The sequence below is a fragment of the Fonsecaea nubica genome (genome assembly GCF_001646965.1).
Source record: "Fonsecaea nubica strain CBS 269.64 chromosome Unknown Scaff157, whole genome shotgun sequence".
NCBI classification, from domain to species: Eukaryota; Fungi; Ascomycota; class Eurotiomycetes; order Chaetothyriales; family Herpotrichiellaceae; genus Fonsecaea; species Fonsecaea nubica.
In genome coordinates this window covers 24,867-38,147 of record NW_019173830.1, presented here as the reverse complement: position 1 = coordinate 38,147, position 13,281 = coordinate 24,867, and the positions used below count along the sequence as shown (strand labels likewise).

The following is a 13,281-nucleotide window of genomic DNA, read 5'->3' as shown; positions in this document are numbered from 1 at the left end:
AGTGTGGTGCTGTTGGTGTGAATTGGTGTCATAGGTATTGCAGATGTGTGAAGGAGTACAGGGCTCTTCTAGTTACTATATCAACCCTAGGCTACGTACAGCGAACTAAGCAAAGTCAAGCGTACTCAGCCTGAGATGGGCATAAGCAACGTCACAGACACAGACACAGACACAGATGGATCCAGACAGAGGGTCATCCATGACGGTTTGTGTGTCTTGTGACTGGTGTTGTCCTGTTTGACTCTCACCAACACTCTCACTCGCACTCACCCCATCATTGACTCTCACCGTTGCCTGATCAGACCAGACAAGATACTTATCTCTCCCTGAGAACTTCCATCGTCCATAGTACACAGAACGTACTCTAGGAACCACAATATTATACCCCAGATATAAATAATAGATATATACCCCACCCAAACAACACCGCCCGCTCTCAATTCCCACCGAACCCAAAGACCTCCTCGAACCACCTGACCCGTTCCCCCTCGCTGACGACACGACGACCCAGAAGCGCCCTCACATCGCCGGACAGACGGCGTGGGCCGCACACGAACACCGAGACACCATGGTCCCGAGTCAGGGGAGCGCGGTCAGTGCTCGAGGAGGAAAAGATCTCGTCGACTACGGGGTCAAGAGCCGGACGGTGGCCGAGCTGGTGGATGGTGAGGCCTCGTTTCTTCAACGAGGATAAAGAGGCACTGGACAAACCGAGTCCGAGTCCGAGTGCCTCGGGAGACGACGAAGACGAAGAGACGGTCGTGATGTAAACGTTCACATCGAGCGAGATTTCCTCTGACAGACACCGCGCGAGCAGCTCAATGCCCCATCGCGCATCGGCGAGGGTTTTGACCAGCCACATCATTTTGATGCGTCCTCCTCTTCCTCCTTCTCCCTGTGTCCCACCATCTGCTCGATGTTGACGACGACGCCGTCGTCGTGACTGCAACAGAGCCGTGTATATCGGCAAGACGTACGTGGCGCCTATCCCACCAGCCACGAGAAGGACTGAATCGTGGTCGAGACCCGAGTCGAGGATCTCGGGCATGTACACGCTGGATTCGCCATAGGGTCCTTCGATCTGGAGTTCATTCGTCGCCGGCTCCCGCTTAGAAAGGGATGCGAGAAAGGAGGTGCCAGGACCACCCATATTTCGTAACACGAGCATCACTTCGACCAGTTGCTCCTTCTCATCTCTGGCCGAGAGCTGCACGTTCGCAATCGTAAACGGCGTCTTCGGACCGATCATGCCCTTCTGCTGACGAACGTAGACGTGCTGCCCAGGAGTCGCACGCGCCAACGCACTAGCCTTGTCCACAAGAAGCATCACTCGCACGAGCTGCGTGCCAGCCATATCCTCACATCTCACCTCTCGCACATTCGTCGCCCCGTTAACCCTCCTCAACCACCCGCTAAGAATCCAAATCGCCGCAACTTGCACCACGTAGAAGCGCGTATAAGGCACGTGCGCCCACAAGACCGGAATCACGAGGGCGCTCAACACCACATGGCTTCTATAGAACAAGGCATGGTACATTTTCCTCCTCACCACGGGGACACTCAGCAACCCCAGGAAATTGAACATCCAAAATGCCAGGACGCCCAACCGGACGTCGGGATCCTTGATCCGCTTCGGCAGAAAGCCCATTGCGACGAAGAATTTGAGATAGAGCACGGCATGTGCGGCCAAAAAGATGTGGACCATGCGTCCGAACATACGGTGAATGGCGTTGAGGCGTTCGTGCGTCAGCCCCGTGGCCAACATGATGGGCGAATAAGTGGTATGTTTGAGGGACAGGAGGTAATGCATCGGGAGTTGAGAGACTGCCACGTGGCCAAACGCCTTGGTCAGGTGCATGTAGTCGTTTCCCGTGTTGCGAAAGGTGAGATAAAGCAGCCATGCCGCATATATCAAGCCAAGCAGTTGAACAGACAGGGGGCCAAATTCGGGTATGTATGTCGTCTGCAACGTCCACGCAGCACGTCGAAGGAATAGCTGCACCCGCGATACATGTCGAGAGCCAGAGGATGATTCTCGTGACCTCGACGGGAAGAGTACTGGAAGCAAGTAGCGTCGATAGAAATAGACGACGACCAAGAGGATAATCGGGGAGAACCAGGCACGGAACCCAACACCATTGAGCTGACGGCGGCGCTCTTCAAGCTCGGTGGCAGAGAGTTTGACACTCATCGAGTAGGCCATCATGGGCGTCTATAGCGTTTCTTTCCCACGCCTGGAAAGATTTGAAGAGATGGAAGCCGAGTTATTGGGCTTGGGCGCAATTGGAACCAAGTACTCGATTGCTGTGGCATTAATAAGCCACGTCCAACGACCAGGCCTCAGTACCTCTCGTAGGGCGTCAACCAGAGATATTTGCCCAGGGAGTTCCCAGAAAGCTCAAGGAGGAGTCGACATGTTTAGATGAGTTGGTTGGAAAAGACCTCTCCAGTCCTTAGTGAATGTAAGCTGGTAGTACCTCAGGAGGCCTGATTGAGTCTCGACAACGAAAAGGAGGTGAGGCTGAGGAGACCGAGTCTGGGCGCCAAGCCAAGGCTGAACTCCTGCATGACCCCCTTTTTTCTTGATAAGCGGCGATGAATTGCCACAATCCCCAGAAACAACCAGGATCACAGGCTATGGGACCTCCCAAAATTGTCAATTAAGTATATGTATCTTAGTCACCATAGGCACCGCTCCATGCACCGCCCAATGCAGTAGCAAAATCAATGTGCTTGCCATGCCATGCTGTTGAATATAATGATACACATTAGACAAGAACTCATAAGCCCATGGCAATGGCTCATTCAACCTCAAAACTAAACGTCCAAAGATGCTCCATTCCCATGCATAAGTCATGCTTAGATCCGAAACGCCAGACCAAGACGACCATAAACAAGCAGAGAGCTTTTCAATCTCGACAACAAGCATGCTGCAAAACACTTGTCAGAAATGTTCCCACCTTTTTGATGGAACCTCCTCATCATTCATCCCTTCCTATCCATCGAATTCCAGTATCATGCCTTCGTAGCTGCCACAGCGACTCTTGGCTCGCGCTGAGCAACTCCCCCATCTTCCTTGTCATCCGTCCCGGGCCTAGACAGTGGATCAATCGATTCCTCTTTCACTCGCGCAGACCCAACAGACCCAGACAGATTGTTGTCTCGTGGACCACCTCTTACTGGATTTTCCACAGGCTCAACAGTATCCTGCCCCAGTTCAAAGTGAGGGGGCTTTAGTATGGGTTTGGGAGGTTTTGGTACTTTTGTAGGGGATATGTGTGAAATTACCGCCTTCTCCATCTCTTCCTTGGTTGAACTCTCGGGCATTTTTCTTGCGGGAGGCTCTGCCACCTCTGCCAATTCCCGTGGCCCTGTGGGCGATAACAACGCCTCACTCTGCAACAATTGTAGTTGTTCCAACTTTGTAATCGGGTTCTGTTTCCCACAATATTGGCATCTCCAATAGAAATCACGATGCACATCATGCGATGGGGGATGTGAAGCAGCAGGAAACTCAGGTTGAGGGTAGTGGGAGAATCGACGCACCCATTCTGCTTGTTTTGGTACACCTTCTGCGGTCGGCAAGGTTCCTTCTTCTTCCTTCTCCTCACCCCAGAAGGTAGGTCGTCGGATCGGTGCCGGGGTCACCGGTAAGCTCGGGCGCTCATCCTTGGTCGGGAAGTCGGTGAGTCTGATGCTCGGGCGTCGTCGGTCTCTCTCTGTTGGAGTGGTGGTGCCACTGGTATTACGGGGCGAGCGTTGTCCTAGGGTATTATATAGAACCTGTATCTTGCCTTTCCGAGGTTGACTGATGGCCTGGACGTAGCGCTCTATTTCAGGCATGTCATCCCATGCATTGCTCCGTTGCTGGAACGAAGCCCAAAGGTCCACTGGTGCTTGAGGCGGTGTGGTCACGCTTTCTTCCGTCACTCCAGTGTCGTCCGTCGCGGCCGAGGGAGTTGTCACTTCCTCAGAGACAATGGCCTCCGGTTCCGGCGGAGGAGGTGGTGGTGGACTCGGCTGCCTAGGTTGAGGAAACACTCGTGTAGGTTTGGGTGCCCTTGTCTCCCAGGGGAAGATTGGTTTCGGCTTCTCGGGCTCGGGAACCTTTTCAGGCACCTGATACCACATATCCTTTGGCGCCTCCGGATAGTGAGAGGGCGGTTGGAAGAGCGTAGTCTCGCTCGACATGTCATAGATCGTGGTTGGAAAGTTGGCAGCCTCTGGTTTCGAGTGTGTAGGCGGAGGCTCTCTGTTCACTATAAGCAACTCATCCGACATTGCACAAGCACAAGCATTTGCCTACCTTGCGGGATCCCATTCGGCATGTGGTGCCGAGAATCGCCTCTGTTCGACTGTGGGAACCGGGTGGAAGTCAGATGCGGCTTTAGGAGTAGGTGCGTCGCCCAAGGGCAGCTCTATTGAGGTTGTGTGACCCGATGCGGGTTGAGACACTTGGATCTGCGGAGGTAAGGGAATCTGTCCAGTATTTTCGGATGTCGGATAATGGTGCTGCTGCTCGTGATGCTGAGGTTGATGTTGTTCCTGCTGTTGATGGTGGTCATATTGGTGCTGTTGCCCCTGCTGTTGTTCATGGTGATGTTGCTCTGGATGATAGTGGTATTGGTGCTGGGGTTGTGAAATTGGACCGGGTCCTGGCTGGTGGCTGGAATAGCCTACTACGTACAAAGGTTCCTCCCCACGAACGTAGTCTTGCACTTTTTTCGAGGAATCAAAAGTTTGGGCGTCGTAGTAGGTGACAGTCTGTAAAAGTCAGTCGGACCACAATTCGCTTTCCCTTGAGAATACAGCGTACCTTTGGTCGATAGTGTCTGTCGTAGACGGACCACCACATTCCCAGTAGCTCGCCGTACACACCTGTATTGAGCTTGTTATCTCTACCCAACGTCCATGGCTTGTCTTTGCCGATGAAGTGCACTGCTGCAATACTACTTGAGAAGTGCCGGTAGGCAGGGACGTATTGATAGTGGCCGCTTGGTGTGCAGTTGTACACAAAACTCAGTCTCTCCCACTCGCGAAAGTGCATGTTGAGGAGACCCTGATCAGCTCCGTCGAAGCTGATTCCCCTTTGTGCCAAAGCATAGAGAGAATAGTAATCGGCCATGTTGGGATTCAGCACCATCATGCCACTGTTGAAACAATCGGGCCAGCCGATATCCGGTACTGCAGCGAAGTTCGTGTCAAGTGTGAGAAGCTCATTCGGAGCCCTGAGCGCGACCATGTCTGCGTCCAAGTACACTATTCTCTTAAACTGCGTCTGCCGCCACAGCTCGATCTTTGTGAAAGTAGATATCAAGTCGGCTCGATTCATGAGGTAGAGGTTGGAGGGGTTTTTATTCTGGATCTCCTGTATCGGTACGATCTCGTCGTAGACGGTCTGGCATTATCAGCATTGGTACAGGGAAATATTCAGGTAGAGGAACGGACTCGCAGCTCAGTGATGGTTTCGGAGGACAATCTATCGACCAGAATAAAAGCCACCAACGGGGCTTTTGCGCCTTTGTCTTTCAATGAATGGCCCAGGACCATAGCGCCTATTGACAGTTTGAGCTTGAGAACAACTTGGGACAGAGGGATCCTGCTCGACATACCTGGTAGGTAGGCATCGTTCAGAAGCAGCTGATCACGTTTTGCGTCAGTGATAGTCAACAACAATGCGGGGAAACAGCGCGGTTAGTCCTGCAGGGAGCTCTCACCGTCGCAAAGACCGCCGCGCGGATAGGTGCCATGATGGCGAGGGAAAGGCGGTACTGAAGGAGAGACTGTCACCGGCGGCCGATGGACGAGATTATTTAGGTGGTAAAGACAGTCGAAGACTTCTCAAAGTCATGTAGCTCAAACTGGCAGAGTGGGAGTTAGCCACCGCTGGGCCCGAGGGATGGTGACCGAGTGATGATGATCAACCACTTTTTTTCGAGACGCAGAAAGCTGCGACATGCATGAGCCGGGCGAAGTTGTGAGTGGCTGCTTGGGCGATTGAGGTGGTGCTGCGGGTGCAGTGGGTGCAGTAGGTGTTGGGTCCCCCGCACCGGATACAAGCACCTGGCCAAATGTCCCAAGGGAGCTGGTCCTGCTGGATTAACTATTGGCGGGAGCTCCCACAGGCCCTGGTTCTTGTAGTGGCGTTTGGAACTCTGCCCTGCCACTGGAGACACCAGGAGCCACTTGGAGCCACCAGTGCTACCCACAAACAAACCAAACAGCAGCCTCTTTCTGCGGCCAGTCCAGAGGTGACGTCTTTCTTTGGTGCGGAGTGATGCAACTGTTGATGTTCTTACTCGTCCTCAGTGATGTCGAGGGTCAGATGCCTCCCCAGAAACAATGCAAGATCAACAGCCTCGGTTGCGACTCATCTGCAAGTCATTATCACTTTGATGTGGTCCTCCTCGCGGGCATCCCGGTATTCCCACGAACACGTCTTCTCTTTCCGGGAAGTCACCACACCAGGAGATTGAGACAAGAGAGGGGGGCAAAACAATTGGGAAAAGCATGTGCTCGAGCACGTTGCAGATGCGTGGAATGCCAGTAGTAGCACAAGTACAAAGTCCAAGCAGGTAGCGCTTGTCATCAACCCACCCCGACGATAGGTAAGCGCAATTTCCTGCAAAGGGCCGGACTACGGGGCTGGTTTAGGCTCTTTAGGCGAGGTTCGGTGGACGTTGAACGAGGTTAGGGAAGCCTAAGTGAGCCTCACCCGCCCCAAGGCTCGGGGTTTCATGGTCCGATGTGGCTACTTGTAGAAATATACCCACTGTGGCTGTTTCTTGTGTCGTTGCTATGGTGTCCACCACCATCTTTTTTTTTTTCCATCACACCATTTATTTTCCTTATCGTATTGTTTTTCATGATACCGGCTTCACGCGTGGCGGCTTGAGGAAGGCTCATAGTCTCAATGGATGGCACCATGGAACCATCAGGTACTTATCTATGCACACAGAATGAAGAAGGAAAAGCGCCGGGGGCGTGTCTGCGCTCTGGTGCGAGCCACGTTTCGTGTACAACTACGACTAGACGCGTGCATTGCTAACGAATCTCCTACAGAACGTCGGAACACCTCCAAGAGATCCTGAACACGCCATCTCGTATCTAGGTACACAGACCTGAAGCTCAACTGGTCCTACAAGTTCACCGCTGCCATCCTCACTCCTACAAACCCGAAACCAGCTCCGACCATTCTCCCAGGTAATTGAACAGACTATCTAACTTCCTTTCTCGATTCCTACATTCCGACCTAGGCCAGCAATCTTTCGATATCCCTCAATGTCCCTGCTCGTCTCTCCTCTCTCTTTTTACCCCCATCCTTCTCTCCAAACGCTTCGCAGGCCAACTTCCGCTTTCTCGCCTGAATCTCGAGCACTTCATCCTCGACTGTGCCTTCTACGACCAAGCGAATGACCTTGCAATCTCGAGTTTGGCCCAAGCGATGGACACGGTCCACGGCTTGATCTTCAATGGCGGGAGCCCACCATGAATCCGCGAGAATGACTTGATTCGCGGCCACAAGGTTCAAGCCGACAGAGCACACAGAAAGGGACGCCAGCATGATTTTGCAAGACGGGTCAGAATTCAGTGATTCAATCGCCGCGTCACGTCTCGTCGAGTTCATTTTACCATCGAGGCGCGTGAATTGTAAACCGTTGCGGACAAGCTGAGCCTCGACCAGATCGAGGAACGATGTCCATTGTGAAAACACCACCGTCTTGACGGAAGGATCCGAATCAGATGCCTTGAGCACCTTGACGAGCGCCTCGATCTTGGTGCTGGTAGTCTCAGGATCAATATCAAGATCTACCTCGTCACCTTCGCCAATTCCGGCTGCGGGTTCGACCAGTTGCTCGCTGTTTTGAAGAGATGCACGACACATGGGGCACTTGTGCTGAGTGTCGATCACTCTCTCGATGCATGCCCGACAAAAGGTGTGTGCGCAGGCTGTGATGACAGGATTGTCCAATGAATCCAAGCAGACGCAACAATCCTCCTGTGAGTCAATCTGTATCTGCAACATATCCTGTAGAGCTTTGCGGTTCGCCGAATTGGTTACGTCCACCACTTCATTCGACTCCACCAACTCCAGTAATTTTCTCACTCTCTCATCCCCGCACATCTTCCAGTGATTGCACGTCTGGCGCAGCCTCAGAAGCACTTCAAGCAAGTGTGTCATGGTAGAATCTCCTTTCTTGGCCTTTGCGGCTTCGACCAGACCTTTGGCCTCCTGCTTGAAAGCGTCGTACCGCTCCTGCTCATGCGCCAAAAATTTCACGGGATATTTGTGAAATGTGATGTTAGGAAGCCGGAGATCAATGAATTTCATGTCCTTCATACGTCGTAGACATAGGGTCGACATCAGGGCCTGGAGAAGTAGGCGTGCTCCATCGTACCCATTCTTCAGTGGCCGTATCAGAATGGAGTTGAAGACCTCAAACTCTGTCAGTCCACCTGGCAAACGAAGGAACTTGACATGCGAGTACAGGTCCTTCAGACTGTTGACGATAGGAGTGCCTGTCAGAATCCAGCGAGATGTCGCCCGAAGAGTACATGCTGCTTGCGACATTTTAGCCTTGGGGTTCCGAATCTGGTGGCCTTCGTCTAGGACAATGCGTCGCCATGTCACCGAGAACAGCCCTTTCGGTGCTGTCGTTGATTGAGGCGTGGTCTTGCCGTATGGGAAGAGCTCCTGGGTCATCGTTTGATATGTTGTGATGACGATATCGTACTCTTTCAATTGCTCTGGCGGCAATACCTTGTTTTGAGGACCGTGGTAGGTCAGAATTCGTGGCGCATACTTCTTCTTGACGTGCAAAGCGGCCTGCGTGCTCCAGTTACTCATGACTGAGAGCGGTGCAATGATAAGGGTCGGATCTCCATTTTTATGAGGATCGGCCATGATGAGCGAAATGATTTGAATAGTCTTGCCTGACAGGGCGTTAGCGAAGCAGACCACGGGTTCAAAGCTTCAGAGCAAAACACTTACCCAAGCCCATATCATCAGCAAGGAGCCCTCCACTAGCCAGATCGGGGGCCTTGCTTGAGGAGAAGTTGGTTGCAATATTGGTGTAATACTTGCCCGTCTTCTTCCACATCTGAACCACATCCTCAGCACTCTTGGGCAATGAGGGGGACTCATGGTCCAGCATCCACTGGAGGCCTTGTCTCTGGTAAGGTAGTAGCACCGTAGCAAGCTCGTTAGGCTGATCTGCCATGGACATGTTCGAAAGCACCTCTTCCCCGGCTCCAAGCTTGTTGACGACGCTCTGTACATCGCGGGGATTGAACACCGCAGTCCCACTGAGAAGTTGATCCATGCTTGGTTCTGTCTGTGCGCCCAAGCCCGGGTGGGCGCCCATGTTGCTATATTTGTTCGGTCCCTCGTTGTCAAAGACCGTCATGCCTTGCTTCCGCATTGCGGCGGCGGCCTTTTCTCTGGCCTTTTGCTGCTTCTCGAACTCCTGCAGGCGCTTCTTGCGTTCTCTTTCTGACTTGTTGTACTCTGTAATGGGCAGATGCAGATCTTGCATCTGGCGGGCCAGAGCTGCACCTGCAACGGGGTCGTTGGTGCCAAACAGTTTGAGACCGATGGGACAGTCGTAGTAGGTCTTTGGACCTGTCAAAGCACCTTCAACCAGGAGTGAGCCAGCGTCCATCAACGGTGCCAGTTTTGCCGCTACATTCCTGCCGATATGGCCGATTTGATCACGGAGGACATTATCGATTCTGATGGCATTGCTGTCGTACTGATTACGGGGCTCCCGCCTGACCCTCACGTATTCTCCGACCGTGGCCTGGCCATCATAGAATCGACAGCCAACGATCTTGGTATTGAGTATACCGTACAGTTGAAAATTGTCATATACATCGTCATCCAAGTCCTCTGTCAGGTCAATCTCTCGGGCGATATCTGCCTCCTGTTCCTGAGTAGAGCCCAGCCAGCTATCGTGTGCGGCATTGCCGTGGGATCTCTGGCTGAGTTGGCTAAGACTCGGCGTGTAATCTCTGTGTGTTTGTTTCGAGCGATGTGAGGAATTTCCGGGTTGACTTGAAGACGGTGGTGTGGGAAGGGTAGCGCGCCCTTGAGAAGAACGGAAGGACTGGGTTTTCTTGGGGACCTTGGACCGCGAATGGTTCTGAGAATCGTCGTCATCGTCGTCTCCGGTGAGATCAACGATGTCTGATGCCGGTTGCCACGGTAATTTTCTTTTGGACATGATGGTGTTGTTAATGATGATCAAGGAAGCACCTGAAAGGACGCGAATCTATCGCAGTACCCCACAGGCTAGTAACGACCAAAGGAAGCGAGAGAAAGTTTGCCAGAGTTGGAGGAAACCTTTAAAGGTGATTCAACCCATAGGAATGATACAGCAGAATGGAGCAAGCTGTCAGCCGTTGAACGGGTTCTTTTTCACGGCATGTTGAAGCGAACGAACTTGGACGTTGCCCCCAAACGTTTTGTTTATCAAATGACGCAACCGGCGCGTCGCCCCTGACCGCTTCGACGTGAGTGTGAAGCTAGGATGCTTCAGATCTACAACGATGATCCAATTATTGTACAAGTGGACTCTAGCATCACTACTATACTTCTCACATGGACTGTGTGATGGTCACAAATATCCTGTCTGATTGTCAGAGCTAACGCATTCAAAGATCCTCCTCATCCGTGTCCAAGTCCGGGTCAATTGTCGGAATCTCAGAGTCACTGCTATCACTGTCGGGGTTTCCGTTGGTCTCGGAAGAAACCATGTTGGAGACCGTCCCGGCAGGCTGGACTCCCGGGTTGGAGGACCGTTCTTCTATCCCAGACCTTGTGGCAACTAAAGGTTTTGGCAGAGGGTTCTCGACTGCATTGACCTCTTCAATAGTGTCATCCTCCAACCGTGGCACCTTGGACAGTCTCGAATCCAACGATTCGGAGGGCTCAAATACCATCGGAGTATCTGCCTGAGAAGCGCCGTCTTGAACACTCTCAAGTTTCCGCTTCCTCGCCGTTAATGTCTGTCTCGCTTCATCCTCCTCCTGTTCCTCGGGATTGATGGTAGGCGGTTGTTTGACGTCAGCCTCCAAGGGTTCGGCAGTCCTCTCAGAGGTAACTGAAACTTGGCTGTCCTCACCAGCTATGCCTTCCCCCTCCTTGACATCAAGGTGGACTGGAGGGTCGCGTGGTTCCTGGGCAGAGCGCTCGTTAATTTGTATAATGGGCATTCGAGGCCTGAGAAGAGCCTCGGTGTCGAGACAATCTGCTGCACTCCTGGCGAGGAACGGAAGTAGACTGGGAGCCCTCGACTTTCCGTCTTTAGACAGCATTGGACGCATAACACTTGCCTTCATGGCATCGTGATGATTGAGCAACACGGACAGTCTGTCTGCTTCTATTCTGGCTTGGCGTGATATCATCGCACAATGGGTCAAGATTGCTGGTAGTAAGTTCCAAGCCGCTTGATATACTGCGGGCTGCCTTTCAAGTGAGCGAAGACTCCCAGCCACCGACAAAGTAGATTTAGCACTCAAAAATCCATCCTTTGAGGGATTTTGGTTGCTTCGTTCATCCGAGCCGGGAATGGCGCGTTGCAGGTCCTTGCAACAGTGCTCAAGTAGGGTTGAGAAGGTGGTCTCACGCAACACGAAACCGGTAGTATTCAGCCTGCTCAAGAGACAACTGAAGGTGACATAGACCTCTCGCCTCACCATATCGTCACTTGCCATGGCAACAAATGATCCCACAACTTGGTTGACCATTGACTCATGCACCGAAAGAGAAGCCTGTCCGTAGGTCTCACTTAATTTCTGGAGTAGACGAAGACATGACACATGAAGGCGAGGAAGATTCAGCCAAAGACTTTCCTTCTCTTCTCGACTCATTTCTTTGTTGTACTTTAGGGTATCACTTGTGTTTGACCCCTGCCCAGGTACTGTCACTGCCAGTATACGACCAGTCAGGTCAAGTATTGGGCCAATAGGAACTGTAATAACTTGAGACGTAGGCGTTGACACTAGACATCCTAACCACGCAAGCAACGTTGCAAGCCTGGTACTACCGTCGTGCATGCCAACCCATTGACCCAACCCCATTGGGTCAGTGCCAGAAGCCTTCGGCTCCTTGGAAAAATCTTGCCTTCCCGCTGAGCTTTGACGAGCCTTGTTATTGGGCTCGTATTCCTCGATGACGGATCTGAAAAACACGTTGGCAGCTTGATGAACGCTGTCGATGAGGTTGGAGGCTGTCTGGGACCATTCCTGAGCTGTTGTATTCTTCGGCGTGCATGACAATAACAAGCAAAGAAGCTGAATGGTGAGCTCCCTCGTCAAAGTCGTAGTCCGAGCGTCTTCAAGCAGGTTCAGGCAAATTGGCTTGATACGGCTCAGGAAGGGGCGAAAGACCGTGGCATGCTGCGGCAACAATTGGATCCAGCATTGAAGCACCGATTGAAGCATGGGGTTGACACTGTTGTCAACATGAGCTGTGGCTGGCTTGATGAGGCCAAAACATGCTGTGATAAAACCAGGGAGGAGTGGCGTTGTTACCTCCCGCAACAATCCTGGCTGTTCCTGGGAGAGAACAAAAATCCGAGTCACCGTAGCCAGATGGATTCTTTTCACTTCCAGTGGCTCATGTCTTCCCAAGCAGCTGATCAAGCCTCTAGCCCAGACATCCCAGTTCGAGAGAACCTTCAAGCCACCATTGTCAACAATTGCCTTGATGAGCACAGCAGCGCTGAGCCGGCTCGCGGTAGATTTGTCCTGCAGCAAAGAGGTGATTCGAGTCTTGAGTTTGTGGGCGACCACAGAAGAGCTATTGCCTTTGCTGTCTGAGGAAAGCAGTTCGACAGGACATTGAGCCAACGAGGTCGCAAGGAAGCCGCATATTCGAGGAAGGTCTTCGGCTGGTGTTGAACTCAACCGAGTAGTGATGGCCCGCAGAGCAGTATCATGTTGCATAGCTCCTATGGCCGTCGGACGGATTCTCGGGTCTTTAGAGGGTTTAATAGCATTGAACGACGCCTGATGCAAACAAAGTGTAGAGGGACTCTTTGGTGGTATAAAAACAGGGGATCGACACACGTGGTCGTGGTTGGAGTTGGGAATATTTTTTTTTCTTTTTCCGAGGCAAACTGCGACTGGTTGATTTGCATGTCGCGGCCCCAATGACCGCATCGCGCATTGTTAGCAGCCATAGCACGGTTCACTCTACTATACTCCGTACACCTTACTCGTACCTCCTCATTTATCCCCTAATGCATGTGTCAACCTCATCTCCCGGTCTATTGTTCC

General features: G+C 52.3%; 4 protein-coding genes across 4 annotated transcripts; all 4 read right to left on the bottom strand.

Moving 5' to 3' along the window:
• Positions 1 to 436: 436 nt before the first annotated feature.
• AYO20_11476 (hypothetical protein) lies at positions 437 to 2,203 on the bottom strand (the record flags this gene model as incomplete). The annotated part of the gene is made up of 1 exon (XM_022649724.1): positions 437 to 2,203. One exon carries the CDS (start codon positions 2,201 to 2,203, stop codon positions 437 to 439), a length of 1,767 nt encoding a protein of 588 aa, XP_022494313.1.
• Positions 2,204 to 3,015: 812 nt separating this feature from the next.
• On the bottom strand, positions 3,016 to 5,750 carry AYO20_11475 (hypothetical protein; the record flags this gene model as incomplete). Its single annotated transcript, XM_022649723.1, has 6 exons — positions 3,016 to 4,252; positions 4,307 to 4,764; positions 4,817 to 5,398; positions 5,449 to 5,555; positions 5,613 to 5,640; positions 5,718 to 5,750. The coding sequence occupies 6 exons, from the start codon at positions 5,748 to 5,750 to the stop codon at positions 3,016 to 3,018; spliced, it is 2,445 nt and encodes an 814-aa protein (XP_022494312.1).
• A 1,502-nt stretch (positions 5,751 to 7,252) lies between these two features.
• Positions 7,253 to 10,223, bottom strand: AYO20_11474 (hypothetical protein; the record flags this gene model as incomplete). Its single annotated transcript, XM_022649722.1, has 2 exons — positions 7,253 to 8,934; positions 8,993 to 10,223. The coding sequence occupies 2 exons, from the start codon at positions 10,221 to 10,223 to the stop codon at positions 7,253 to 7,255; spliced, it is 2,913 nt and encodes a 970-aa protein (XP_022494311.1).
• A 430-nt stretch (positions 10,224 to 10,653) lies between these two features.
• AYO20_11473 (hypothetical protein) lies at positions 10,654 to 12,948 on the bottom strand (the record flags this gene model as incomplete). The annotated part of the gene is made up of 1 exon (XM_022649721.1): positions 10,654 to 12,948. The coding sequence occupies one exon, from the start codon at positions 12,946 to 12,948 to the stop codon at positions 10,654 to 10,656; it is 2,295 nt and encodes a 764-aa protein (XP_022494310.1).
• Between the last annotated feature and the right edge of the window lie 333 nt (positions 12,949 to 13,281).